General features: G+C 44.3%; 1 protein-coding gene across 1 annotated transcript in view; it reads left to right on the top strand.

Moving 5' to 3' along the window:
- Nucleotides 1-27,829, top strand: part of Wdfy4 (WDFY family member 4) — a 234,798-nt gene that overhangs the window by 128,533 nt on the left and 78,436 nt on the right. The window contains exons 40-43 of the mRNA XM_031361883.1: nucleotides 13,557-13,634; nucleotides 18,342-18,548; nucleotides 19,822-19,873; nucleotides 22,242-22,423. Of these exons, the coding sequence (XP_031217743.1) occupies nucleotides 13,557-13,634; nucleotides 18,342-18,548; nucleotides 19,822-19,873; nucleotides 22,242-22,423 (519 nt within the window). The remainder of the gene's footprint in view (nucleotides 1-13,556; nucleotides 13,635-18,341; nucleotides 18,549-19,821; nucleotides 19,874-22,241; nucleotides 22,424-27,829) is intronic.

Raw genomic sequence — 27,829 nt, 5'->3', positions numbered from 1 at the left:
TGGAGTGGAGAATCAGGCTGGGGCCCTCCTGAGGCGTTGCTGCCATTCACAACCCGCTAGGCGCCCCGCTAGCAGCCCGACCGCTGGGGCGCCTGTCGCGTGAGTTACAGCCGCGTTCTCGTCCTGGGACCCATCTATTATGAGAAACCATTTTGGTTAATTAAAAAAGTCTTTCAAAGTCTCAGAACGGGAAGTTCAGAAAATTTCTTCTCTTTGCTGTTGTTGATGGGGGTTGGTACAAACTTGGCTCGTTGGCCTGACAAAGAAAAGAGGAGAGGTTCAACATAGAAGACAGTATGAAGAGAGGGTAAGAAAGCCTTTAGGTCTGGTCTTGAATGCATTGAGCACAAGACTCAGGGGTCCTTGGCTACTAGTCTACCAGCTAATCCCACCCTAGCAGAGAGAATTAAGGCAGTGGCTGGGAGCCTTGATTAAAAAGAACAATGCAAGTGAGCAAGCTTGGATTGAATCAATTTGGATTCGTAGACTTTAGCATCAGGGACCCAGTCTACAGACTGGTGACATTGGAGAAAAACAGAAAGACACCTCTCTCCGAGGAGAGCCAGACAGAAAGCAAAAGGAATGAATGATTATGAAGCCATGGGTAGTTGGGCGGTGGTGGTGCATGCCTTTAATCCCAGCACTTGGGAGGCAGAGGCAGGTGGATTTCTGAGTTCGAGGCCAGCCTGGTCTACAGAGTGAGTTCCAGGACAGCCAGGGCTATACAGAGAAACCCTGTCTCAAAAAAACAAAAAAGAAAAAAAGAAAAAGAAAAACAGAAGCCATGGGTAGAGTCAAATAACCAGAGGAGAAATGTCTACTCTGTCAGAGAGTTCTAGAAGGCTTGTCAGGGGTGAAGGAAAAGAGCCAGTGGCAAGGTCTTAGAGTGAGAATGACATTGAGGCTATAGACAGGCCCCTCTGCTGAGTGCAGACATCAGATGGAGGTGTAGACCAGAAGGAGGGGGAGAGGAGCCAGTAGCTAAGCATCCTCCCAAGTTCTCCAGGGTCAGAGAGGGACATAATTCTCTGTGAGTCCTACTTCTGTGTCTCTATCTCCATCCATCTGTGGCTGTCACTGTTCTCCATTCGTCCCTCCTCTAGCATTTCACACACAGACTCTTGGTTCAGGCTGGGGTTTGGGATGTTAAAAACAAAAAGTATTGCCCCTGACTGTAACACTGCCCCCTTTTAGGTAAGTAAAATACTTGTGGCATGAGAGGAGATTTTTGTAAGGAAACCAGAGCCTAAGCAGGGTTAGGAAGAACTCAACTTGAGACTTGAAGGAGAAAGAGGTTGTAAAGGCAGATTGGTGGGAAGAGAGTGGCCCCTTCTGATGCAAAGCAACAGTCAGTTATGACCATGGCCATCTGCCTATGGGCCAGTTGCCAGTTTGGAATGACTTGAGTACCATAATCTAGTTTTATGTATTTATTTATATTTTGATTCACTCTCCAAATTATTTATGATACATTTAGATGAAGATGCATTCAATAAAGAAATGAGATTAGGAAACATAATTGAAGCAAGTGGTTCCTGAGGAGTTAGGATCATAAATACAAGGTCTATAAAGACATAAGTAAGTCAAGCTTCCATCTAAGCCCAGCTTCCTGGGGACCATCCTGTGCTGGAAGGTTGGAAAGTTCACATACTACTTTCTCATCCAGTAACTGCTGCTACCCTGATACAGGGCCAAGGCTTGCAACTAGGGGAACAGGAAGATTACAGCAGATGGCCCCTGCCTAGCAGCTCAGCCCTGCCTCAGCTTGCCTTCATTCCCCTACTGTGACTTTTTAAGGCTCATACCCATCGGTTGTCCTGTCACTTACTAAAAACCATCATCGGGTCCTACGATGTCTGGAACAGACCTCCTGTACAGCTGTGCAGTCATGTTTTGTTCCTATTAGACCCTCCCCTTGTAAGAATTCACTTTGTTCCCTTGGGCATTTATGGTCCTCGCTACTTGGAGCCTCCTCCCTCCATTGACCAATCCCCTTTCCTATGCTTAGAGAACAGAGCTACTTCTGACAGCCCACCAAACCTTGTCTAGACTGACCATGACCCTGGTCTGCTTCGTCTTAGTCTTATTTACTCTTCTCAAAAGAGTTTCACATCCATATTGGGAAAATACTATGCCCTGCTCATCTCTAAGGCTCTGGAGTCAGCACGAAGCCCAGATAAAGGGTGGCTCTTGTTTATGCATTCTTTCCCCCACAATGGCTATCCCTGTGAGCATCCTGACAAAAGGAGAAGAAAACTGGTTGCTGACCCAGCGATTTGGAGATCTGGTATGGATCGACAATGGACACCTACTAGCAAGTGCTGGTGTGGGTCTTAAGAGTGCTAGGGTGAACAGTTTTGGTGAGTGTTCTATGAGTAGCTCCATACCCACTGTGTATGTGTGTGTGTGTGTGTGTGTGTGTGTGTGTGAGAGAGAGAGAGAGAGAGAGAGAGAGAGAGAGAGAGAGAGAGAGAGAGAGAGAGACTCAGAAAGCTCCATATAAGGCTCTGGGTGGTAGCCAGTGCTATCCTAAGAATTCAGAGCAAAGGTCTACTCTGAGGGTGGAAGCAATAATCAGGCATGGCTAAGGGTCCTTAATAAGCCTACTGAAGGCATCTTCTGCATGCGTTCTAGCTCCTATTTTCTTTCTCCCTGTCCATGATATGTCAGCAGTGTTGTTCAGGTGCTTCAGTGTCAGGCTGAAGTTGTTTGGAGTGAAAGCACCTGCTATAGACTGAGCCTCCACAACCAAAGCAGCCAAAGTCCCAAACCCTATACCTCTTGAGCACCAACACTACTCCATACACGGGACACTTCACACTTGACTCCATTTGATAAATTGTAGCCCAAACACAGGGACACTGAAAATATATCCACTTGCCCATGAGGCTATATGGTTCATATGAAGCATAGATCTGTTCGTGATATGTATGCATGAGTTATCTATAATATCTCTTTGTGGATCTGCAAATCTTCCAGAATCTCTATCACTTTTGGCATTTGCATGAAGGATGCTGACACAGCTCAGGCCGTCATAACACAATGCTGTATGCGGGGCAGCATCAACTATAGATACTTATTCCGTCTCTGGTCTGGAAGCTGTAGCAGAAAGGTTGATGTGCTTTCCTTGGGAGCTTTCTCCTCTGTCTACTTGGTGGTTCTTCCTCCCATTTGGTGCTTTGAGGAACCAGGGATTAGGACACAGTCCAGCCCTTTGCTGTATCTTAAGCCTCAGACATGCTTTCTTGAGTTGCAAATTCAATTCCTGGACAGAACTCAATGTCCATCTTTCACTTAGGTCTCTTCTTGTAATTCCTAAACGTCTACCTCTCTGAGAAGTCGTGTAAGTGTGACTTCAGAGACACAGCAAGGATACGGTGTTAGGGAAAGGCCAGCCTAGTGACATTTTCCATCTGTTTTGAGCCACACAGAAGCCGTGAGATACCCTGAGGAAGAAGAGATGGTTGGCTTGCTTCCTCAAGACACCTTGCTTCTTGCAATTTTAAAGTCTTTATTCCTGGCTACACTAGAGTGTTTTTTTTTTTTCAAGTAGTCATTCTCCATGTACTCATGACGATTGAATTTAATAAAAACATCACAGTTCAAAAAAAGACAAATTAGAACCCACTGTTCATCTTAGAAATTAATATGTGAGTGAGTTTAACAAGAGATGAATTGCACTGTGGTGAGCCGGTCCCTCTTCACCCACTCTGGGCCCCAGTTGTTTGTCATTATTGCTGGAAATATGATTATTACTCTGGTATTGCTTGACATTTATTAAGGATCCAGGGGCTGAGACTACACAGCAGAGAAAAGTGCAATTATCTGGGCACTCAGAGTAAGAAAATCTCCTGGCCTGAGTCGTCCAGATCCTTGCTAATGCAGAGCCTAGGCCCCTCTACCATTCTTGTGTTCTTCACAGCAGGTAGCTAGGATCTAAGAACACAGACAGACATGACAGGCTTTGTCAGCAAATGGAGGCAGTGTTACCTTAAAGTTTTTTCTTTCTTATTAACTGCTTCTATTATTTACCCTCATCCAGATTTCTGTAAGGCCGCACAATTCAGGGCTTCTATGTCAGCTTTATTTGCGAGATGTAAACTATAGGAACTGTCGAAGTACAGCCATCCCCTTTGTCCATGGTTCTGCTTTTTGTAGTTTTCAATAACCTGTGGTCTGAAAATATTTTTTATTTTTACTGCACTGCTATGGTTGGTGGTGTATGTGTGATGAAGACCTTCAGACATGACTCTGTCATGCCCAGGCTGTAAATCACCGCTTAATCTGACATCCCCATGCCTTACACACCTACTCCCCACCAGTTACTAGGCAGCCATCTTGCTTGTGTGATTTCTTTATTAAACCCAGCAGTCTCCAGCAATCGGTGATCACACAGACCACTGAGGCACCCAGTGCTTGTGTTCAAATATCTCTTATTTTGCCTGTGAGCAGCCCCTCAGCCCCAGCCAATAGGGCTGCTAACTCACATTGTCAGTGAGGCAGAGAAAATGGAAGTTATCAACAAGAAAAGAGAGACAAAATTCACATGGCCGAGACGCTAAGACCTGTGGTCTGTAACACACCTTCTATCTGTGAGGTGACAAGGAGGGGACATTCGTCCAAGGCCAAGGATCTGACACTGGGACATGGCTACTGACTCATCTCCAGACTTCACTTTGTCTTCTCCATTTTACCATTAATCCAGGGTTACAGAGGAGCTGCACTGCATGGACTTGCCACTCCCAACCCCTTAGCCTCCTCTGCCCAGCAACAGTCAACACAGTCTTTGTTCTGGTTATGGTTTTGATGGTTTGAGGATTACCAGCCAGCTATTTTGTAGAATGTTTGCGAGATTTTATTTGCTTACTGTTCTTCTGGGGTCACTTCAGAAAGGAGAAGACAGAGGTCTGGAAAGATCATGTTAATGAGTATGTGATAGTCATGTGACGTCATCACATGGTATCAACTTTCATCATGCTCTGTGATTATTGTATCTGCCAGCCTTCTCTACTGCCATTTGCTTATTTCTTTCTTCCCCCATCCCCTGGGATTCAATCCACCAAGTCCACCCCAACCTTAAAATGCAGGGGTAAGTGAGCCTGACCTCCTGCAGAAGCAGGATGGCCACCAGGCTCATCATTTGAGATTCTCCTGCGAGGAAACGTTATGTTTTCTCCTCCATCTATGTATCCATTCAGTCTTTTATTTAATCTCAGTATGGACTCATCTATATTTATTGTAGAATTATGGCTACGATCCATTAAGCTCGTCAGGTGATGTACCTTGTTTTTCAAGTCATTCTAACATATTGCTCATAACTACCTTCGTATTTACTTTTACTATAACCCTCTTGATCTCCTTTCCTGACCTCAAGTATGTTTTTGTTGTTGTTGTTTGGTTTGGGTAGGGCTTTGCTGGGGTGGTAGTTGGTTTTACACAGACAATAGATTCTACCACTGATTGGGATTGCCAATACTTGTAAATGTTTGATCACAGTTGTTGTATCCTAAAGCATCCTACCATTTCTGTTGTGAATAGATAGTCCTCAGAAAAATTCCAATTTAGCCGCAGTGACAAGCCCTCTCAGATCCATCTGACCCAAAATAGCAAGTTCATTTCTCACCTACATTTACTCTTATACTGCATGTATATTACAAACTGGCCATGGATTCAGAAGACCTTAGCCTTGGTTACTCTGGCTCCCAGAGCAGCCACTATTCAGATCAGGTAGAGCTTAAGGACACATCCCGCTGATCTCATGTAGCCCAGAGTCACCAAGAACTCCGATACCACAGAAAAACAGGAGGGAGGATCTAGAACTCATGACTAAAGAGCACTAATGTCTGTATGTATATGTATATGTGTGAGTGCACACACATATATTTTCATTAATATATTCATATATAAATGTTTTGATTATCTATCTTATAATATAGATGTGTTTTCATTTTCTTTTCTGTCCAGATGTAATTGTCGTTGTTTTCATTGTAACTGCCTATTGTTTTCTATTCTCATCAAAAAAAAAAAAAAAAAATCACACCCTGGCAGGAGCGTGGTCCCATGTCACTAGACCTCTTTCTGATGTTAGAGCTGCAGTGAACTATTGTGTAGCATGTCTGGCTAGGGCAGCTAAAGGAAGCGTCCATCTTTACTGTGGAGACTCGTGACAACTCTTTTGGTGAACAGTCCACAACGGCTGCAGAGTATTCTGTGACAGGGCCAAAGCTTTCCTTTACTTGCGGATATGTAAATTGCTTCATTGTCAGCTTCTATAAATAGGTTGGCCAAAAATAAAAATAAAGGCCAACTGGGTATTTGTGCAGACAGCTGATAATATCCTTGGGATAAATTATCAGCAGTGAAATTCGTGGTCAGAACACTAAAGGACAGCACAGTGCTGAGCCGCAGAAACCAGGACTCAGAACAACAGCTCTTCACCAGGAGTCCGAGCCTCAGCCCTCAGCTACTGGCCTTTCCCTTCTGGAGGCCACACAACTTTGATTACAGGACTAATGATCCTTCACACAGGCAAGCAAAATGACTCCTATCAGCAGAGAGCGGGTGCTTCCCGTTTGGACAGTAGTGTCACCAGCAACGGGCCAGCCCCAGGGATACCCCTGGCAAAGTGACATCATTAAGCTGTGACCAGTGACTTACTTAAAAATGATTTCTAGATGGGATGTAATCCATTCCCCATCTCAGAATCAGGCTTGTATCTTGAAGCACTTGCTTCCTCCCTACGGTGACTGGGAGAAAGCAGGGCCCTGGGTACCTTCTCTTAAAGCCTCCAGCAGCCTTTGGAGGCCCTTCGTTCTGCTTCAGAGGCTCTCGAGTTCTTTAACAGACTGCCAGTTGCTAAGCAAAGGCTATTCAGTTCCAGTAGTGACACAAAACTCTGCTGTGAATTTGTCCCTAATCAGTGTGCGCCATCCACTGTTGTCCAGGCAGATGGGCCTCTGCCCTTGAAATGACTCAAACCTCCTTCCTCTTATCCTTGCATCCTGTAGATGACAACTTTTCAGGTTGAGGTCAGAAGCACTTAAGGTTTGTTTAGCATTGGGGAGATGCCCTAGGTGGAGGTGAACATGGGGGAGACAGTCCAGCATGCATCTTTGTTTTCCACTCGGCTTACAGTCAATCGTCCTTGCTTTGCTTCAGTGTCTGATTCAGCTAATAGGAATAACAGCAGCACAGGCTTACGGGGAAGCTGACTATTAGATGTGCTATGCATGTACAGACCCCTTTATCAGCTGCAAAGTGTTCTGTGCCTGTCAGTAGAGAGGATAAGGCAGAATTTGGATTCTCTGTGCTTGTAGATAAGTCACTGCTGAGCTGCTGGTCAGTCTCCCTCCCATTTGCTGTTCTACCTAGGCCTCCCACTGGGCCCTCAGGGAGAAAGCAGACTTCATAATTCTCTGCACTGGAGATGGGCACTCTCAGAGGGAACCCCCTTACTTTCCAGGTGACACCAACCTCTAATCTACATATGCACCCAGCTGTACCCCTTCCCACTAGTGTCCATGCATGAGGGGCCTCTCTCTGCCATTGCTCATATCCTGTGCCACCAGGGACCTCTCTCTCTTGTCTTTGCTCTTTGACCTTGCCCTACCTCTTTCCATGCCCCACCTCTGCCTAATACACACTCAGCCCTTGGTACATGTTTTGGACTGATTACATGGAACTCCACTATTCACTGATGTTCCCGTGTATTAGATAAAATGGTGTAATAAATATTTGTGCCTAGCCTATGAACTTCTATGTGCCTCAAGTCATCTTTAGATTACTAATAACACCTGCTGTAATGCCAGTTCTGTGTATGTGGTTGTTACACTGTACTATTTAAGGAGTGAAGGCAAGAAAAAAATCCCCAAATATTCAGAACAGGCAAATCATCCCAGACTTCACTATGTAGCGCTGTATATATAAGAATGTGGATTTAAAGTTTTTGTTCTTCTCTTGGTTGACTCCTGGAATGCTCAAGTCTGTCTTTACCCATTGGAGCCTATGGCCTTTCCCCCCCCCCCCGCCCCCGTCTTCCTTTCTCTTCTCTTGCAGAGTGAAGCTTATCAAATGTGTTGTTCCTGTTTGCTATGTTCACATTCTTCTGTTCCATCACTAGTTGAGCTATGGCCGATAGAGTCGTTCTTACAAATGCCTTGCAGCCCACTAATTGTGGACTCACGTCCGTTTCCTGGCCTCACCTTTTCTCCTGTGCACTCACTGAGCTTGAACCCTTCCTTCAGCTTCCCTTACAACTGTCTGAGCCTTTGGTCTGAACCTTGCTAGGTTTCTCCAGGTTTCAGACTTTGTCTCACCAGTACCCACCTTGTTCTTCTGAGCCATCGTGTATGAGGCTTCACTAAACCCTGACTGCTAATAATTCACCAATCCATATTTTGACCTGATCCACTTTCCTGATCTTTCCTCTGGGAAGCCCCAGCTGTCTTTTTTTTGTTTTTAATCATACAATCAAGTTTGCTCTTTCTATTATTATTTTCCCAGCTTATCAGATTTAACTCACATGGGTAAGCAAACCAGAAACTTTAGAATGGTCTCTGCCCTCCCATACAGTCACAGGCTCCCATGCACATTTCTTTACTGGTGGTCCTTGACCTTGATGCTTTTACATCATGTGGACTTTCCCCTGTACTGCCATGATAGTAACCAGGAAATACCCTATATTCAGTCTTACCATCACCAAATCCATCGTAAAATTGCTGTCAGGGTAGTCACAAAAGCATTAAATCCCAAAATGCTAAAAATGAGGAAAAGATGAATTAAGTCAGACTTTCATGTAAGATCTCCATGGTGAGACTGAGGAGTAAGTGACATGCACAGAGCTTTGTCTGGACTTTGGTTTCCTCCTTCTGGGTCACACATCACCTGAGGCTTTTATCTCTCCTGTTATAAGCCAGGTGTGAGGTTCTCTTGTATACTACAGAACCTGGAGATTATATAAGCTTAGTGAATGCTTATGTGTTCAACAAGAGAGGCGAATCTACCAGGAATATAGACAGCCTTGGCCACAGCTGCTACAGGCAGGCCTTTGGCTTGTTTGTCTGTTTGCTTTAACGTTTGATTGATGCCTTGTGAGTTTCATATCACGGACCCCAATCCCATGGATCTCCATGTCCCTTTGTATCCACATTCTGCCTTTGCAATTTCCCTCACAAAAGAAGATAAAAAAGAATAAAAAATAAACAAAAAAAAAAGCAAAAAAAAGCATCATAGAAAACATCTTGTCAAGGAAGCTGTAATGTGTCCCACAGTGTGCCCTGTTATCCACACGTCGGTACTTGCAAATGCTCATTACAAGGAGTCATGGTCCGGTTTGAGGCCTCTGGCTTTTTCTATACCATCAATACTGGATCCTCACCAGGATTCCTCTTAGTTATGGATAAGACAGCTATAGACAAATGCCAGAGTTTTCCATGAATGTACCTGTGAGGAGAGTAGCTAAATCTTTTTCTTCCTCTCCCAGACTGATCATATTTACAATTCTGGTATTTTATACTCACAATTTCTTTGGGTGACAATTTACAACATACATCTATTCCACAGACGCATTTCAGCTTCATACCAGCTTAGCAGATAGACGAAGGAGATGCTGGCAACTTTGTGTTACCAGGAATGATGGATTTGGTTCTACAAAGATTCATTGATTTATTCATGTAGTGTGGCTGTCAAAGGCCAGGAACCAACATGTCTTAAGTCTCTGCTTTCTGCCTCCACACTCACATCCTGCAATACCAGGCCAATGCAAACCCTCTTCTCTCATCTTGCTGAAGTGGGTATACCTCGGCCCATTTCTCACCCCTCACCCCCTCCGCAGCGCCAGGGAGTCAGACACGGTCCTGCTCTTTCTGATAGGTACCAAAGTTGCCATCAGAAGGCATCTGCTTTATCCCAAGGGTCCCTGAGAGCACCTCGTTACCTAACTCATGTTTCCAAAGGCATTGCGTTTGGAAGAATTGGGGTTCTTGCCTTCGATGCAGCACCTGTGAGCTGTTCAACACTTATGTCACTAGCATTGATCATAACCTTTGCTTCGCTTACAAATGTCCACAAATGATGCAACAGAAATATTGAAGAAATTTTGCAAACAAAATTAAAAAGAAAAAAAAGAAAGAAAGAAATCAGCCTACACTCATTACTCCAAAATTGGATTTTAAAAATTGTATTGTTTCCCTAATTTGCCAATAAACACTTTTCTATTTCACTGGAACATAATATACAGGGAAAATATCCAAATGACAAGTATGTAAAATAAGTATTTTAACAAAGAGAACATATGGTTGCCACTCAGACCAAAAGCATGAGGTTAGCAGCACTCTAGGCCCCCTAGCCTCCCTAGGTGTCCCATTCCTGCCCCTACCTCTCTGCCCTAAACTCTGCATCTCTCCTCACACTGAATACTATCTATTATTTTCCCACATTTTAAAATTTATATAAATGAAGTAGCAACATATATATTCTTTTGTAGGCTTCTTTCTCTTCAAATGTCTGTAAGGTTCAATGACATCCTTGCATGCAGCAGCAATTCATTTTCTCTGAGTAAAGGGAATTCTTAAGACGTTCGGTTTCAGGAACACCTCACACCCTTAAAAATTATTGAAAAATCAAACCAAAAGGTTTGCTTACATAGATTATAGTATTGTCATTTATTGTAAAGGAAACTAAACCAGAATTTTAAAAATAGTGCATTTATAAATTAATTTGAAGTACTAACAAGAAATCTATTGTCTGTAAATATAAATGGTAACTTAATGAATAATTACAATTTTTAAAACAAAAGGACTGGGAATATTTTGTTGTATTATATTTTAATAAATACCTTTAATTACTGTCTGTGTGCTTGGGGCAGAAGAACAGACTTACTTTTTAGGAAATATGGCATTTTCTTTTGATAGAACACCAAGACACAATAAATGGCAATGTTTTTAAAGCTCACCTGAAATCTTAGTGAGTGAACTAGTTCCACTTTGTAACATTAAATTGTTTTTGTCTATGTTGCACAAAGAAGAGAGACTGTAATCTATATTGTATTTTGGAACACACATTATAGCATGTGTGTCACATACATTAGAAATACTGCTCTCCTGAGTTGCATTTCACAGTTGTTGAAACATTTCATTACTCAGTGCTCCAGCCGGTTTTTATCAACTCAACACAAGCCCACACGTATCTGGGAGGGAACCTCAGTTACAAAAACAAAACAAAACAAAAACAAAAACCAACCAAACAAACCAGAAACCAATCAACCAATCAACCAAACAAAAACCCAAACTAACCAACCAAACAAACAAAATAAACAAACAAACAAAAGCCACCTCTAAGTGGAATGAACAATGTAAGATGCAGTGGGGATGGAGGACAAGAGAAAACAAGGTCTTCTCAATCAACATGAGCATACATGGCGCTCAGCAGAGATCCACGCAGCAGCGGAGGACCTGCACGGGGCTGCCCGGCCCTTTGCATCTGGATTATGGCTTCTGGTGTAGTGTTTTCTGGGACCCTGGGACCTGCACAGGGCTGCCGGGCTGCCGGGCCCTTTGCATCTGGATTATGGCTTCTGGAGTAGTATTTTCTGGGATCCTGAGTATGTGAATGTGTAGGTCTTTGTTTCTTGTGCCCTCTCTTGGGTTTCTTCCCTTCTGTTTGGTTGTCCAATTCCAATGTATTAACTTTTGTTTTATTTTATTTTATTTTATTTTATTATTATCCTTTAGAAGCCTGTTTGTTTTCTAATGAGAGACAGGAAATGGATCCAGATGGGAGGGGAATGGAGGGGAGGGGAGAAGGAACTAGGAGGAGTAGATAGAGGGAAGTCTTTATCAGAGTAGATTAAGTGAGAAGGAAAAAAACTGTTTTCAATAAAAGAAAAAACAAAAAGGAAAAGGAAGGAAGGGAGGGATGAAGGAAGGAAGGAAGGAAGAAACAAGAAAGGTTCAGGTTGGAACCTTGGTACAGAAAAGGGTTTTACAAGAGAATGTTTACAATGGAACGATGAGGCAAATGTGCTACAGTCAGAAACATGGAAAATATGCTGTTCAACACTGCTGGCTCTGAAATAAATAAAATCCAGATTTACACTATTTTAGAAAATTAAAAACTACCTCCATAGTATTGGTCTGTAAGTAAATCTGTAGTGCATTTTCTTGATTAATGTTCAGTATGGGAGGGCCAAGCTCACTGTGGACAGTGACACCCCAGGGCAGGAGTTTCTGGGTGCTCAAGCCATTGGGAAGCAAGTCAGTAAACAGTGCTCTGACTTCCCGCAGTGATGGAGTGTGACCTGAGAGTTGTAAGGTGAAAAACAACAACAACAACAACGAGGACAACAACCTCCACTTTCCTTCCAGGTTGACTTTAGTCATGGTGTTTTATCACAGCAATAAAAACCCTAGGACACAAAGTATAGTAAGGGTATGCTCAAGTCATCAGCTGCCTAATCAGAAAATCCCCTGGCTGTAGGGACATTCACAGGGGGGCGGGTTCAGATTTTCGAGTGTCCTGATGGTTCACCTCTCGGTTTTGGTCACATTTGGTAACAAATGCCTGTACTTGTTTCACTGGTGATGGCTTATTCCATTGGGTCATTTTCAAGAGAATATCTGCCAAATACTAAATGGTAATAACTGTGGTTTAGTCCACTGGTCATTCTTTCTAGTAAAAACAATGTTTTTGTGTGTCAGAAGCCACTAGTTTGGCTCACGAGCAGGCTGACTATATAACCACGACTCCTTGAAACAGCCATCAGCTGTCTGGGTACCCAGAAATGCTTTATGTAGACTTCCTATTTTAACAAGCACATGAACTGTTAAACCAGTGGGTTTGAGAATTGAAACCTATCAGAAACCCCACCTTTAAGTATTCATCCTACAGATGTCTCTAAAATAAAGAAGGATGCAGCGGCCCTTTCTCACCTTCTCAGCTTCTCCATCTCATCCTGCTTCTCCTTACCAGCTGCCAGAGGAGGCCACAGATGGAGAAAGCCCGGTGTGGTTCTTTTTACTGCCCTGTTTCCCGTGTCAAGACATCTTGGTGGCCTTAGAGATTAACTCTCCAGCTGCACCCACCCCCTTGGAGCCATATGCCCTATGAAACTTAGCTATTTACAAGCTACTTTCTGCCCAGTGGTCCAAGCTCCTGTTCTATTTAAAAATATGCAAATATCTCAAGGAAAGAAGCAAAACCATTAATATTAGGCGAACCTTGGTGAGTTTTCTTTCTCTCCAGGACTGTGGATCAAGTCTTATCTCTCTCGGCTGCCACTTTACTGTGTGTAAAACAGATTACCCGAAACTACATTTTGGTGATTATTCTAAAAAGGAGGGCTGAGCCTATCATAACTGGAAAAGAAAGAGACACACAAGTGTGGATGTGAATCTGTCTTGTTAGTGGATCAGCACAGGAGAAATCACTAGTCACGAGACTGTGACTGGTTTTGCCAGCAGAGTCCTGACCATCGTTTCTTGTGGCAACTGGTCAGACTGGAGGCATGTGTCCGAGTCTCCCAAGTGTCACTAAGCTGCGACTGCCTTTCTCTTCTCCAGGATTTTGTGTCCTGCATAGAGAACTACAGAAGGAAGGGACAGGAGCTGTATGCATCTATATACAAGGACTACGTACAGGTAAGAAACAAAGCATCCCTTCTTACCGCAGAGTATGCTGGGAGCCACCTTGAATTAAGAGAAAGAAGGGGAGAGAGAAAGAGGAGAGAAAATCGGAGGGCCTTTGTTTTTACATTTTATAATGCAAAAGTCAACAACTGCTCATCAGCGATGGGCCCACCCTTCTTGGCTTATGCAGTGCGCATGGCACCCACGGCTGAGCAACAGAGGGGCTGGTCCCTGTTAATGCTCACACCTGTGCTCACTCACCAAGCAGTATGTGGACGCTGAGATTCCCAAGGTGCCTCAAAGCCTGCTGGGATCTGGAGGCATCATCACAAAACACCAATTTGGGCCTCATATTCGGATGGCTTCACTATAAGGAGAAGTTTCATATTATTAAATAAAACCCCAGCTTGTGGCATGGTGTGGATTTAGCAAGGAAAGAAAAGATTTTAACAAAAGGCAGAATCTAATTTGGACTACTGGATGTTTTGTCTGAGTAAGGGACTGTTTAAGCTGAGATCTGTAGAGGAAGGTATGGGCTGAAATATTTTTAGGAGCGTGTTTTGGCCAGAGAGAAATGCATGTGGAGGTCCTGAGGGAGGAAGGAACTGGGTACCATTGTTTAGCTAGAAGTGGTGGAAGAGCCTGGGCCAGGAGACAGAGTGAAGATGAAGCTGGGGCCAAGGCATAGGAGGTTCTTGTCACATTGGGATTTTGACTCTAAATGCAGAGGGCTGTCACCCATAAGGACACGAGCAAGTGTGGTTTCTGCACAGTCAAGGTCGATCACACTCAGTCAGCTAGAGCGCTGTTTGAACCCCAGGCTTTCCCCTTCCTAGATATTTCCTAACCAGGGAGATCGAATGAGCAAACATCATGTCCTTGGCCTGTGACTGGGAGACAACAGATATTCCACATATGCTTACATAATGGCTAAGAAGTTGGGTTTTAATTGATTTTAAAAATAGAACATTTTAAGTGAGCATGGCATGCAATATCCAAACTTATCAATCTTTTATTTACAGAGGAATGTGTCTATGCCAAAGCCTACGCCCTGTGCTGAAAATACAGCACTTATAATGCTTCCACTCTGCCTTGAAGGTATTTCAAATGTAGTAGCGAGGCCAAGGGCAAAGAAAAATGTACAGGACAGGGTGGCAAGGCTTGAACTGGACTGTTCTACTGTGCAAGCTCAATGGGGGAGAGGAATCATTAGCACACAGGTGTGCGTGTGTGCAGTGGAGGAGGTGCAAAGGTTGAGATACAGAGCCCAGGCAGTGAGACCTGGAAGACCTCTTAGCCTAGGTAATCAGGCCCAGGCCTGCCCTAGGATTAGGGTTTCCTGGGCTGTGTAGCCTACGCTCAGCTACTCAGTTTATCAACACAACTTAGTCAGACATCAGGTGTGAGAGACAGTCTTGAGGTCAACCCTTGGAAGCTGTCACAAGGATCAGCCAGAATATCTAGTATTAAGACTTGGACCAAGACTTTGCAATGGGTGATTTCCTTACATACTGCAGACTATCTTACATAGCTGGAGGGTGCCTTCTGACATTGATGGGTACTGTCTTTGGCTGTGGGACAGACCCTCAAATATCCGTTCATCCTCCGAATGGCCTCACTCATTTTGTCTGGAGTGAGCAATGCAGATAGTATATTCAGTTATCACTGAAAGGGAAAATGGATGAGTTTGGGTTGCAGTCTTTATTTTAGGGAAACCCTCTTTACACCTGGGTCATCTTGAGGCAGAAGGTAACACGTTTTAATGGGGATCTCACCAAGAGCCATATATATATATATATATATATATATATATATATATATATATATATATATTTTGCAAGAACCTGGGCCACTAATTTCTGTCTAGGAGAGAGTGTGGGCGGCGGTCTAGGCATTCTAAGTTCCTGCTGACTCTGCAAAATCAAAAGTTCCTGTGGGTAGAGGCAGGAGTCAACAGAAGTGCCAGCCCAGAAGGGAGGCACCAGCCTCCTAAAATGCCAGTCTGGCTCAGTTTCATAAACAGGACTTGACTAGGGTTCAGAAAGTACTTGAAAAATGTGTGTGATTTACTGTTGGTTATGTCTTTTATTATTAGTAGAAAAATCAGCATTTTTGAAGATATTTCATGTTTCCAAGTCTTTAAATATTTAAAATCTTTCAATATTTAGAGGAATGCAGATGTAATCACTGTCTGCTGGAGATAATGGGGTCTGGAGCACTCACCCCATTTTCTGAGGGCCAGCAATTTCTCAGCACACATCATGCCCACAAAAGTCAAGCTCAACTTCTAGTGTGTTTTGAGACAGTCTTGCTATGTAGCCCTGCCTGGCCTGGAATTCCCTAGTAGACAACACAGACTACACTAGGTTCACAGAGATCCACCTACACCTATTTCCCAAGTGCTGGGATTAAAGGTGTGAGCCCTGACTCCCGGGATAAGCTCAAAATGTGGCTGAAGTCAGTGTTCTGAAATCCAGTGTTTTCTAAAGGTCAGCTTCTACTAAATCGTCGTTTCTCAATCTGTAGGTCGTATCCACTTTGGGGTCACTTATCAGATCTCCTGAATATCAGATATTAACATTACAACTCATAACAGGAGCAAAATTACAGTTGTGAAATAGCAATGAAATAATTTTATGGTTGGGGCTCACCTCAACATGAGGAACTGTATTAAAGGGTCACAGCCTAAGGAACGTTGAAAATCACTGTGTTCCCAAGGAGACCCTCTCCCAAGGAGGTTACAGTGGAGTCAGGGGCCATGCTGCAGAGCTCCCAGTAACAAGACTCCTCCAGCCTTCACTTGACCCATCACTCAGAGGTCCCCAGAGATGGAGGGAGCCCAGAGTATTCCTGGCTATTCCACACAGTGTCCTGAAGATCACCCCAGCATTGTCATATCCCATAGATAATTCCCTGCACCATCTCTGTCAGCAGTAAAAGTTCTGCCACCATTCCCCCTTCCTCCCTGGTGCATTCACTTGTCCCTCTGCTCTGTCCAAGCCCTGTCTGATGTCTTCTCTGCAGAAGCTGCTCTCCTTCTTTCTGTTCTGAATCCCATCCATTCATGCTACTCCCATTCTGAGGCCTTGCTATGATGGGCAGGCGTGCCTGATCCTGCCTGAGCCTCCTAAACTTCTTTGCAAGGTGCTGGTCACTCCCCAAATACCCTTGCTCTTTGTGTGTGAGATCTGTGCTCTCCTTTGGGCTCACTGTGGACCGATGGGCTGTTTCCTTTCCTTCTCAGTCTCTGTCCCCTTAAGTTTTTCCATAGCTTTTTCAGGAGTTAGGGTCAGGGCATCAACTCTAACTGGCTTGTGCAACTGATAAAATGATGAGGAACTGTGGAGAAAGGCAGGCTTCAAGCAGAGCTGGACCCATGAGGCCAGCAGTCATCCCCTCCTTCCTTCCTTGCTGACTCCTCCTTCCTTCCCCTCTCCCTCCCCACCTCTCTTTTCCTCTCCCCCTCCTCTCTTTCACTCTTTATCCTCTCTCTCCCACCTTTGTCTGTCTATCTGTCTGTCTTCCTCTCAGTTATTATTTTTCCCTCACACATTTGCACAAACACACGCGTGTGAGTTTGAAGCTCGAAGGCACATGCATAAAAGGGTGAGTCTGGGGCTAGCTCCCTCTGCTCACCAAGTCTCATTCTGAAGAAAGATCACTTTCTAGTTGGTCCAAAGCCACTCTCAGTGTCAGGCCACGTGTCTGCAGGGCCACCCGTGCCCAGGGAAAATGCCCCGTGGAGGTAGAGAGTCAAACACACTTCCTCTGCCTGCACTTCAGAAAGCACCATGCCCAAAACATGGCCTAACACACGTGCACCTTGCTTGTCTGGTTATGTTGTTTTGTTGAGACATCTGTTGCTTCCGTGACTATATTTACCTGTCCATTTTCTGAGAAATGAAAATTTAGGACAAATGACGTCAAATATTCGAAGAACGACAACAGTTCATTTGAAGTTAATCCTGCCATTCAAACTAAACTAAAGTGTTTCTTTGATAGGCATGGGGTGAAACCTTAGTATGGCCTTCAACAACAGTGTAGGGTGTTCATGTGCTTTGTAACAGGCTCATGCTTCATGGCAGCAGAAGATAGGGAGTAAAAACCACACACACACACACACACACACACACACACACACACACACACACTCCAAGGATTTCCTGAAGGTCAGATTACTTGCCAGTACACTCCAGCTTTAATGTCTGTGACTATTCTAGAACCCTTACCTATTCAAGAAGCATATGACTTTAGGACGCAAAGGCCCTCGTGCACCATGCAGGGCAAGTGTCTTGTTTAATCACTGTGGACTCTGAAGTCCAAAGATGAGAGTGACTCTCTCAAATCATCAGTCATCACAGGACTGTGGGCCCCTCCCCTGTCAGCAGACTGGGTCTCCTGGAGGGGAAAGAACTACTTCAGAAGGCAGGGGCTGTGGAAACCCCATAGTCTTAGGACTCACTACTGCCTGCCCAGTCCCACCAACAGTCTATGAGAAGGAGGGCCAAAGGCTGCACAGTTTTCTCCTTCTCCTCCAGAATCTGAATGATCTAGAACCTGAGAATTAACTTCCCTTTTTCTTGCCTGGTCCTGGCGACAGAGAGGATGCTATACAAGCCTGAAGGCTACCTGCAGAGCCACCTTTCTCCAGTAACCACCATAGGAGCTTTAGGGCAGGGGGAAGATATCTAAGCGTGGTGTTACATTTCTGGTTTGCAGAGGAGGAAAAGTGACAGCATCAAAGCAGCCACAGCCTGGGCCAGGATGCAGGAACAACTCTTTGGGGAGCTGGGATTGTGGGGCCAAATGACAGAATCCACACGCTGCTCCCAGTGGGAACTGGACAGGAGGGAAGGACCGGCTCGAATGAGGAAACGTATCAGACGCTTGTATGCATGGGAGGCCCTCAACCTAAGAGGATGCAAGGTAGGTGCTGGTTATGGTGGGAAGTGTGCAGGAAAGTGGCTCTGTGTTCTCCACCCTTCCCCTCCCCACGAAGACAGAATGCAAGAGAATCATCAGGAGAATCTTGAAGTAATTTAACAAAGAAAACAGTAAGGCACTAACCGACTCCCCAAAGCCTGAATGAATGGGTAGATGAGTGGGTGGGAGAATGTGTGAATGGGTCATACTTATTAAACCCTGACCCATCACTACAAGGCAACCCACGAAATCCAGGAGAATCCTGCCTGGCAATGGCCACTACTGGCTCACATGAGTCTTTTGTCATTGAACACTTGGTATCTGTACTGCTAGGAATTTGTTATTGCACAAAATTCTGTAATATGTTTATGATGAAAAAAATCTCCTAAATTCAGCAATTGTGCAAGCTCAAACCAGTGACCCACTTAGTCCCAATAACACCCAGGCTTTATTGGCTTCCAAGTGGAGGGATCTGGCCAGCCCTGTGAGTTGACTCCCCTGAACTTCTTACCACTAGATCATCAGAAACATATTTTCTTCATATTAAGGAGCAGAAGTCATTTGAATCTATTTCATAGTGGATAAAGAAAAAAAAAACTGGCAATAGTTTTTTATGTCCTCATTGAACATTTTAATTTAAAATTATTATCTTATGACAGCCTCTGGGAACACTGGGGTACTGGGAATTTTCCTGTCATATATTCCAAGATGTGGTTTTAGTTTTGTTCTCTAGTCTGTTACCCCAGCATCTTTATTCATACTAAGCTCCCTGAAAACTTAATGAGAAAGTTTTGTTTAGTTTATTCAGTAGTAGACCCTTGTATTTTAACTGGGAGCCTGTAGTATTTTTTCCTCAAATCATTTTTTTTTAGGATTTGGGGGCAGGAGAAAGGTCTCTTGTTCACTGTGTGGGCAACAATGCCAAGGCTTGGCTCTGTAACTTGGTTACTAGTCCCTATGGCCAGCTGTCTAGCCCAGAGCCTCTTCAAGGTGACCACATGGAGACATCCAGCATGCTGTCTAATCCCACCATGGCACCTCCCTCAGTAATTACTGTAAGTCCTACTTAAAGGGAGACTGTAGTTTCCGCCTTCACTGAGAAACAATAAACACTTGCATTTTTATAGGATCCTGTAGGGTTTAGCCTATTCTTCCTCTTGTAGCTGAGTCTGGAGTAACTTGAGGGGATTACACATCTATCTGTGAATTCGTAGAAAGGAGTCAGGCACAAACAATATTTGGGATTCATGTTCTCTGCTCTCTCATCCTATTTCAGGAAAGCCAAGACAGAAAGGGTTATGTTTCTCAGACAAATGCTGAAAACCAAGGTATCAAGTTTATAAATTTATCTTTTTCCTTTCAGTAACTGAACATGTTGTTGATTTCATTTAATACCTCACTAAAGATATTACTGTGTGTGTGTAGAAAGAGAGGGATGCTGGGAGCAGGGGTTGTTGGCACACAAGCCTTTTAGTACTGTGCTTTAGAATGAAGAAGGGTTACTCCAGACCCAGACCTCTGTGTGGGGGAGAGTTTTAGTAAGCTTAGTACAATAAGTATGAGTGCCTCATTGATTTGATATATGGGGTAGACATTTAAGGTGCCCCTAAATTAATTAAAATACATGTTTAGTATGTGATCAAAACATGTAGAAAGATAATAATATGTCTTAGAATAAAAATGGATGGTATAGATATTTAATACTTACACATTGATCTCTTCTGTTACAAAACACAAACTACATGACAGTCATCATATACGTCAGGCTTAAAGACAATGTGTAGAGTCACTTCGGACTTGCTGAAAATCTAGGATACACACACCACCTCTCTCACACACACCACACCACACACACACACACACACACACACACACACACACGAGACAGACAGACAGACAGTGTGTGTTTCAATTTTGTGTTTTCACTTATGACTATCTTTTGAGCAGTAAAGAAGTATCTTTTGAATTCACACCTGCAGCCTGTGGGCTCCTTCGATCTTAGGGGTGGCAGTGTCTCTGCACTATTAAGCCTGGCTCCCTGCTGCCTGAAGCAGGTTTGCTGATAGGGTTGCAGCCTGCCAGATTCTCAGCCCAGAACAGAGAATCTCAGGTTCTGATCTCAGGGTGACTTTGAGGTTCCACTGTGGCACGGGACTTGAGATGACAATGTGCTCATTAGCCTCTTTTCTCTACACTCTAAGCTCCCAGCTTCAACGTCACAGCATCCTCACTTGCTCTCCCTGTCTGAGGTAGGGGCTAAGTGGTGGGAAGTGTGTGCTGACTTCCATAGATATATCCTTGGGCTGCTTCATCCTCTAGTTGGATGAGCAGAACCTTTAGGTATCTGTAACCCTGGGCTTCCTAATATTGCCAGTACAGAACCTAATACGGCAGACTTCTTGCAAAAGAGTAAGAGTAAGAGTAAGAGGACCTTCTCAGATGCCAGTCCATTTGGAACTATGCTCTGTTCAGACACCAAACCCAGGGAGGACTGGCTCTGGGAGCAGCGGACACTTTCATCCTTCCAGATGTGAGATTCCCAGGTTGGGATCTTGTTAAAGAGCTGAGCTTCAGCACAAAGAAAATGGCTCATAGCTTTGCAGTATGAGCAACATGCTTGCTCCAGCCATGGGCACACTCAGAACACATGAATAGAGAAGGAGCAAGATGAGGACATCCATTCTGTCATCTGCTTAGCTTAGATCCAGATGTCCTGATCCTTGGCAAACAAATCTAGAAATGAACAGAAATGACGGCAAAGCCATGTTTTTTGTTGTTGTTGCTGCTGTTGCTAAAGCCATCGTTTCTCTAAAGAGCAGGAGAGGAACTTGTTGATTACGAAATAGCCACACAGTGGAATACTTCTATACCCTTTAAACTGTTGGAAAAATTTTAACACTGATTGGGAAAGTACTTATGACATAATCTTGGATGAAATTTTGTAAATGCAACATTTACATTATGTTAAAAAATCACTTATACACATACATACAGAAAAGACACCAGAAGCCGTTAGTCATTTTGTGAACAGTGCAGCTAAACATGAGGCAGAAAAGAGCTTGCATTTTACTCAGGGAGGCCTGCTTCCCATTCCCTCCAATTCAGTAGCCATATGGCCTTGGGCAAAGTACCAAGACTTGTTCAGATATTTTCATGTGTGAATTGAGGATGAGAATTGCAGCTGAGACAGGACACTGCTACCACAGTGTCCAGTCCAGACCACCTACCGGAGACTGACACCTGTCATGCTTTAGGGCACACAAATGTCTTTTTCTTTTTGTTTATTGGTGTATCATGGCATTTCTGATTCCTTTAAACAAGATGTTAGTGCTTATGTTGTTTAGAAATATTGACGACACCCTTGTAGAAGAGAGAATAAAGGGGTTCAGGAGGAGAAAATCCTAGACAGACCTAAGGAGAGATGCTCCATTGATCAGTGAGGATGAATTCCAAAATGTTGCCTTGCATCTGTTTGATAGTTGTAGGGGAGCCATGGCTGGGCACACCCAGTTGGACCAGCTTGCAGGTGTGTGAGCTATAACACAGGTTAGGTGGCTATATTCCTTCTCGGATCCGTGGAAAGGCATACTGGCCACCTCTACACCAGAGCCTCACAGTTCTTCTCAGTGACAAAGACTTGTGTTGTACGTTTCCCATTGTGATGTCATGTGGTTCACACCAAGACAATGTGTCCAGTTTTCAGGACTGCAGATGAGCTGACAACAGAGGAGTCAGAGAGCAGGCCGGATGAGGTGGGAGTGGATTGCACCCAGTTGACCTTCTTTCCTGCTTTGCATGAAAGCCTGCACTCAGAAGACTTCTTGGAATTATGCCGGGAAAGACAAGTCATTTTACAAGAGCTTCTTGATGGAGAAAAGGTAACAAACACATGGGTAGAATCTCAGTAATCCATTAAGACTGTCTGATGGCACAGAACTAGAATGACAGCAGTCATATAGGGAATCTTCAATAATGTTCATACCTGCCCACTACATAAAAAATGAGGGGATGGCAGGCTCCTAATTCCCATGGTTTCCTGTATGCCCTATGTCAAAACATCTTCAAGATGAGACTCAATCTAACAATCTGTTGTATAAAATATCTTCTAAATGCTTCCTTCACCTGACCTTGTAGCAGTTCATGGGCCTCCCATCAAAATCTGGCCACCCTGAAAAGTGCACCTACACCTGGGGCGGGACTATGTTTTGACACACCTACCAGTATGCTCCCTGGTCATCACTCAGGCCTAGGAGTGCATGGGTTGAGTTCTGTGTAGTGTCATGCATCTTCCAAAGGATTGTATGGAGAGGAAGTATGTGCAAGCCTTGGAGACAGGCCAGAGCTGGTGGGCACAAGATTTTGGGTTCTAGTGGGTGGTGTTTGGATGTCCCAGCATGGGCACAGGAATGTGTATTAGCTTCGGATTGCTACAACAAAATAATTAAAGAAAGGATACTTATAAAGATAAAAACTTCTTTAGGTCCAGAGTTCTAGAGTTCAAGTCTAACATAAAGTGAAAATAAATAAATAAGTAAATATAAAATAAAGCCAATAAAAATAAATAAGTATGAAAGATGCCCAAGCCTGCAATGCTCTGTTAGTTTTCCATTGCTAATATACGGACATGAACTTAGTGACTTGAAACAATGCACACTAACTTCCTGGGGAATCTGGGGCTCTGCTGGTTCAGGTAGAGCGTCAGAGTATAGGGATGCTGCCAGTGACTGGGGAGCCATCTGGAGGCTCTGGGAATCTATTCCCTTCCAGGCTCATTCAGGTGCTGGCAGACTTTGGTCCATGCCTCTGTGTGTGTGAGAGTTGATGGCTGTCAGCTGAGTTGTGCTTAGCTTCTTGGGAAATGCCTGCATCCCTCAACCTGTAGTTCCTTCTTCCCATCTTCCTAGGCATCAAGCATCTTGTGTGAAACCTTTCTTACTGGCGAATCTCTCTGCTTCTGTCTCACCTGGCCTTTGTCTTCTCTTCTGTTGCTAATCTCTGCTGGACTCTTATGCTGCTGGAGTCAGAGCTCACCTTGGCCTCACCAGATGATCCAGGAAGTTCCCCAGAAGTCAGTCGCCTATGTGGGATACCAGACTGGGATCTCAGAGGATGTCTTTGAGTTACAACCTGCTTTACTGGGTATTCCCTGTGCTCACTTCTCACCTAATGCCTGTCTTCAGCTTCTGGGAAAATGCTATAGACAGCCAAGTGTCCTTATTCTTACAAGACCAATGGGGGGGGGGTGTCCGCCTTTCCTGGGCACAACTGTAAGTTCTGAGGTTTATAGGCCTGTCCCAAATAGGAGGAATCCCATTTCCAACCTCTTGCAGTCCACAGAAGTCCTTGACACATTCCCTGTGTCTGAGATTCTTGTCTTTGCCATTGTATGGCTTTCTCAGGCACATGCACCATCCAGTGACAACCTTTTTGGGGCCTCATTCTGGTAGATTGGGATCTGGACTGTGTATAAGTGACTGCCTTTCCCATATAGAGACAAGGCAAAGCAAACTTTATCCTCCCTGGAGTTTTACTTAAGCTTCAGTTTTTCTTAGCTTCCCTGTCACACAGCAGGACGCTGTCACAATGCCCAGCAGGGGTCCCTAGAATATGCTTGAATCCCAGCAGGGGTAGAAAGATGTGAGGAAGCTGAAACTGCCAGCTTCCACTTAGTGCTTGTGATCCTGTACCTGCAGGGAGAGGCTGGGTCGGTCGGGGAGAAGGAAATCCAACGTCAGCAACCTGGAACTGGAAGCAGACATCTGTACCTGATGAGTCTCACCCAGGCGAGCACTAGTGCTTTGCAAGTGTTGCTTGGATTCATTTCCTAGGATGTGCTTGATGCCTCCTGCATAGGTCACATGCCTGGTCTCCAGGAGGTAATTTCTAGTCTGTTGTGGCCTTAGCTCTGATCTATAATGACCTCATCTCTGTTCTACCAGAGTCTTATCCCTAGTCCACCATTGTAACTGGACTTTTAGCTACTTTATTGTTTTTTTTTTTTTTTTAATCTACCTCTCTCCCAAACCTTATCCCACCCTTCCAACCCCTCAGGTAGGAGAGAAAGAAGGTTAGAGACAAAAGAGGGTGTTGATCTTGTTAGACTACTTCCTGCTGATTAGGGGCATTGAGTTCCTTGGGGCAAGTCTGGTCTTTGTTGTCAGGATATCTCCAATCAGCAACCGGTATTCCAGCAAACGGCAAGCAGCCCTGGGCGGAGCAGCAGCTTCTGCCTCTCAGGGCTCTGGCATTTATATACCCTGTGAAGAGTCCCCAGAATTCCAGCTGGCAAAATCATGCCCCTGCCAGAGCAAGAGATAAATCATAGTCAGATGCTGGGGACAATATGAAGTACCCCCACATCCTGTACCTGGGATTAAAACAAAAACATATCCCCCTAACATAACTAGGTTTTCTTATGTTATAGAAAGTGAACTTTCTCACCACACACCATGGCCTCATGCTTGGCATATTCAAACTTTATCTCTAGTCTGCCATGCCTGATCACTAGTGTATGATTACCTTATTTCTGCCCTTTCATGGTGTTATCCCTTGTCCTCTGTGACTACCATTGCTTTTGTCAAACATGGAACTAGAGTTTGAGGTGGAATGTGTGGGTACGGGGACTTTGAAATACGAACAGTCTCAAGCAAATATAGAGTTTACCCATGTCTTCATGAGACACCTGACCTCCCACATTTCCCAAATTTCCTAGGACAGGACATGGCAATGTAGCCATGTTTGCACCTCAGAGTCTCATTCTTCTTCTCCTCTGACCCCCCTCACTTCTCCACTGGCTCAATACCCTTTATTCTTATTCTTAGAGACCCTAGGGCATAACTTCTTTCTAGTGAACCTGGTGGTCTGTCTCTGCTGAGATATTTGGAGTTGCAGGATCTATCCAGGACCCAGGGAAGTCACAGCCCTGGGACTCCAGGGTGGCTTCAGTAGAACTCATTTTCCTGTGTGATCAACTGAGCCCTTGCTGCCTCCAGCAATACCTGGGAAGGAAATTCTCCCCCTACTCAGCGCTGCCTTTGCAACATTGATTAATGATTCCCAGAACTACAGCACACTTCCCTGCAAACAGCTCCATTTGCCTTTCGTGTGGTGGATTTAATGCATGTTAATTGTGGGCCCGTCAGTCAGTACATTCTGGGGATAGTATCTCATACCCTTCTATGAAGCTTCTGGATCCATCCAGACTTAGAACTCCATTCCCGTGTTTCTGCTGTTTGTTAATCTCCGTGATTACATGACAAATTAAGCAACTGAATTTATTATTATTATTATTATTATTATTATTATTACATACAAACTAAATGTCAACAGTGACTTGGACTGTGGTAGCCAGAGCAAAGGGAGAAGTTTTTGCTCTGGACAGCATCTCTCGCAAGCTCTTCCCAGGTGTTTTTAAGTAAAGCTGCTTGCAGGAGGCTAACAAGGTATTAGCGTTGTTGTTTCCAAATTGCCAGTTTGAGTAATCACTAGGACTTGATGAGAAGCACGGCTGTCTACATCATCCCTGATTAATGCCTTCAGAGGCCCCCGACAACGGACTGTTGTACACAAGGTGATCCTTGCATTGACCTATAACTGCCTTCCCCATTTCTGTACATGCATAAGCTCATATACATGTACTCATACATATTATGCACACACATGCATGTCCTTTTCCTAATTATACAGAAGTGCTTCTTTCACATACATATTTAAGTATGTATGTATGTATGTATGTATGTATGTATGTATGTATGTTAACCCTAATCCAGCCTGGAGGTCACCTCTTTATGACTTAGTCTCTCCCATGCAGCCTATGCGAGACACCCTTCACTGCATTTTCAAATGCCTGTCCTTTCCCATCTTAGCTTTACAGTGGCCTCTGTTAGATCATAAACCTCCATTTCCTCTGTGCCTCCAGTGGGTGGGGCACTTGCTAATACTGCTGTGTAAGAGTGAATGAATGAAGGACAAATAGGTGTACTCTAAGCAGTACACTTAAGTCAGATGGAACAGCTTTGTTCTCTGCCTAGCTGGTGTCCTTGGCTCACCTTCTTGATGAGTGTTCTTCATATCATCTACACCAGCATCTTCTAGGTGTGTTCTCAGAATGCTACTTCTAAGCCCTGACTCTGCGCCTGCTAAACTGAAACGTTTAGGAAAGCTCCCTGGGACTATGAGGCCCGTGCAGCAGCCTTGATGACTCCTACATGTTCTGCCATTTCCAGAAAATACCGATTAGTTTAGCTCTTTGTCACTGTGACAAAACACTTGAGGGAAACAACTTTCAAAAACAAAGAAAGTTTTAATTTGTAGTTCGTAGAGGTTTGGGCTCTGCGGCTTTAGGTCTGAGTGTAGGGAGAATATCATGGTGGCTGAAACATGTAGAATGGACTGGTTGCTCACTGGTGACTAGGAAGCAGCGAGAGAAAGTGAGCAGCCAGGCAAAGGGAAGGCCCAATGTGACTCACTTTCTCCAACTAGGGCCCTCATCTTAGTAAGGCGTGAAACAGCAAGTCCATCCGGTGATTAATACATTGATTAATTAGGCTAGATCCCTGATGATCCATCCACCTGTCAATTATTCCATCAGCCAACTGGCCACCAAACCTTTAACACGGAAACCTTTATAGCACTTCAGATCTCCGCAGAGCCTCAAGTCCAGGTTTACAGCACTCGGGGATCCTTGCTAGATGCGCTGTGGCTGAGCTGCTAATAAGCACATCCTCAGTGACTGCGGGGGTGAGCACTGTGCTTTGAGCCATCTTTGGGATTTGTGGTATGTTTCACATTACACTGGGGCAGGCAAACGGTGTCCAAGTCACTGTCTTTCCACCTGGTCCCCAGAGCCTGCAGAGAGAGGAGGGAGGCTTGGCTTCATTGCTTAAGGAACTGGCACAGCCAGGCAGGCAGGGGGCATCCCTGCTCCTTGTCTAGGAGAGAGTTCTTAAAGAGACCCAGCGCTGTGTAGCTTTATTGCTGCATTGATGCACTCAAACAAGTGGAGCCCGCACATGGCTTTAGGATTCTTTTCTCTCATTCCTAGTGTGACTGAAGCTCGGGGTAATTGTGGTTCACTTAGATAAAGTAGGGACTTTTTGTGCGAATGAAACCAATTATGATTTTGGTAGCCTGTCCCTTTTTGATAGCTTTAGTCTTTTCTCAGCAGTATTTTTGAAAATCTCGCATATAATCAAACCCTCATACCCTCAGAGGCTATCAATGAATTCAACCACCTGTGAAGCCATATATATATATACATATATATATATATATATACATATATA

The sequence above is a fragment of the Mastomys coucha genome, unplaced genomic scaffold (assembly GCF_008632895.1).
Source record: "Mastomys coucha isolate ucsf_1 unplaced genomic scaffold, UCSF_Mcou_1 pScaffold9, whole genome shotgun sequence".
Taxonomy (NCBI): domain Eukaryota; kingdom Metazoa; phylum Chordata; class Mammalia; order Rodentia; family Muridae; genus Mastomys; species Mastomys coucha.
The sequence above is the reverse complement of the archived record's forward strand: the minus strand, read 5'-3'. Positions and strand labels throughout refer to the sequence as shown.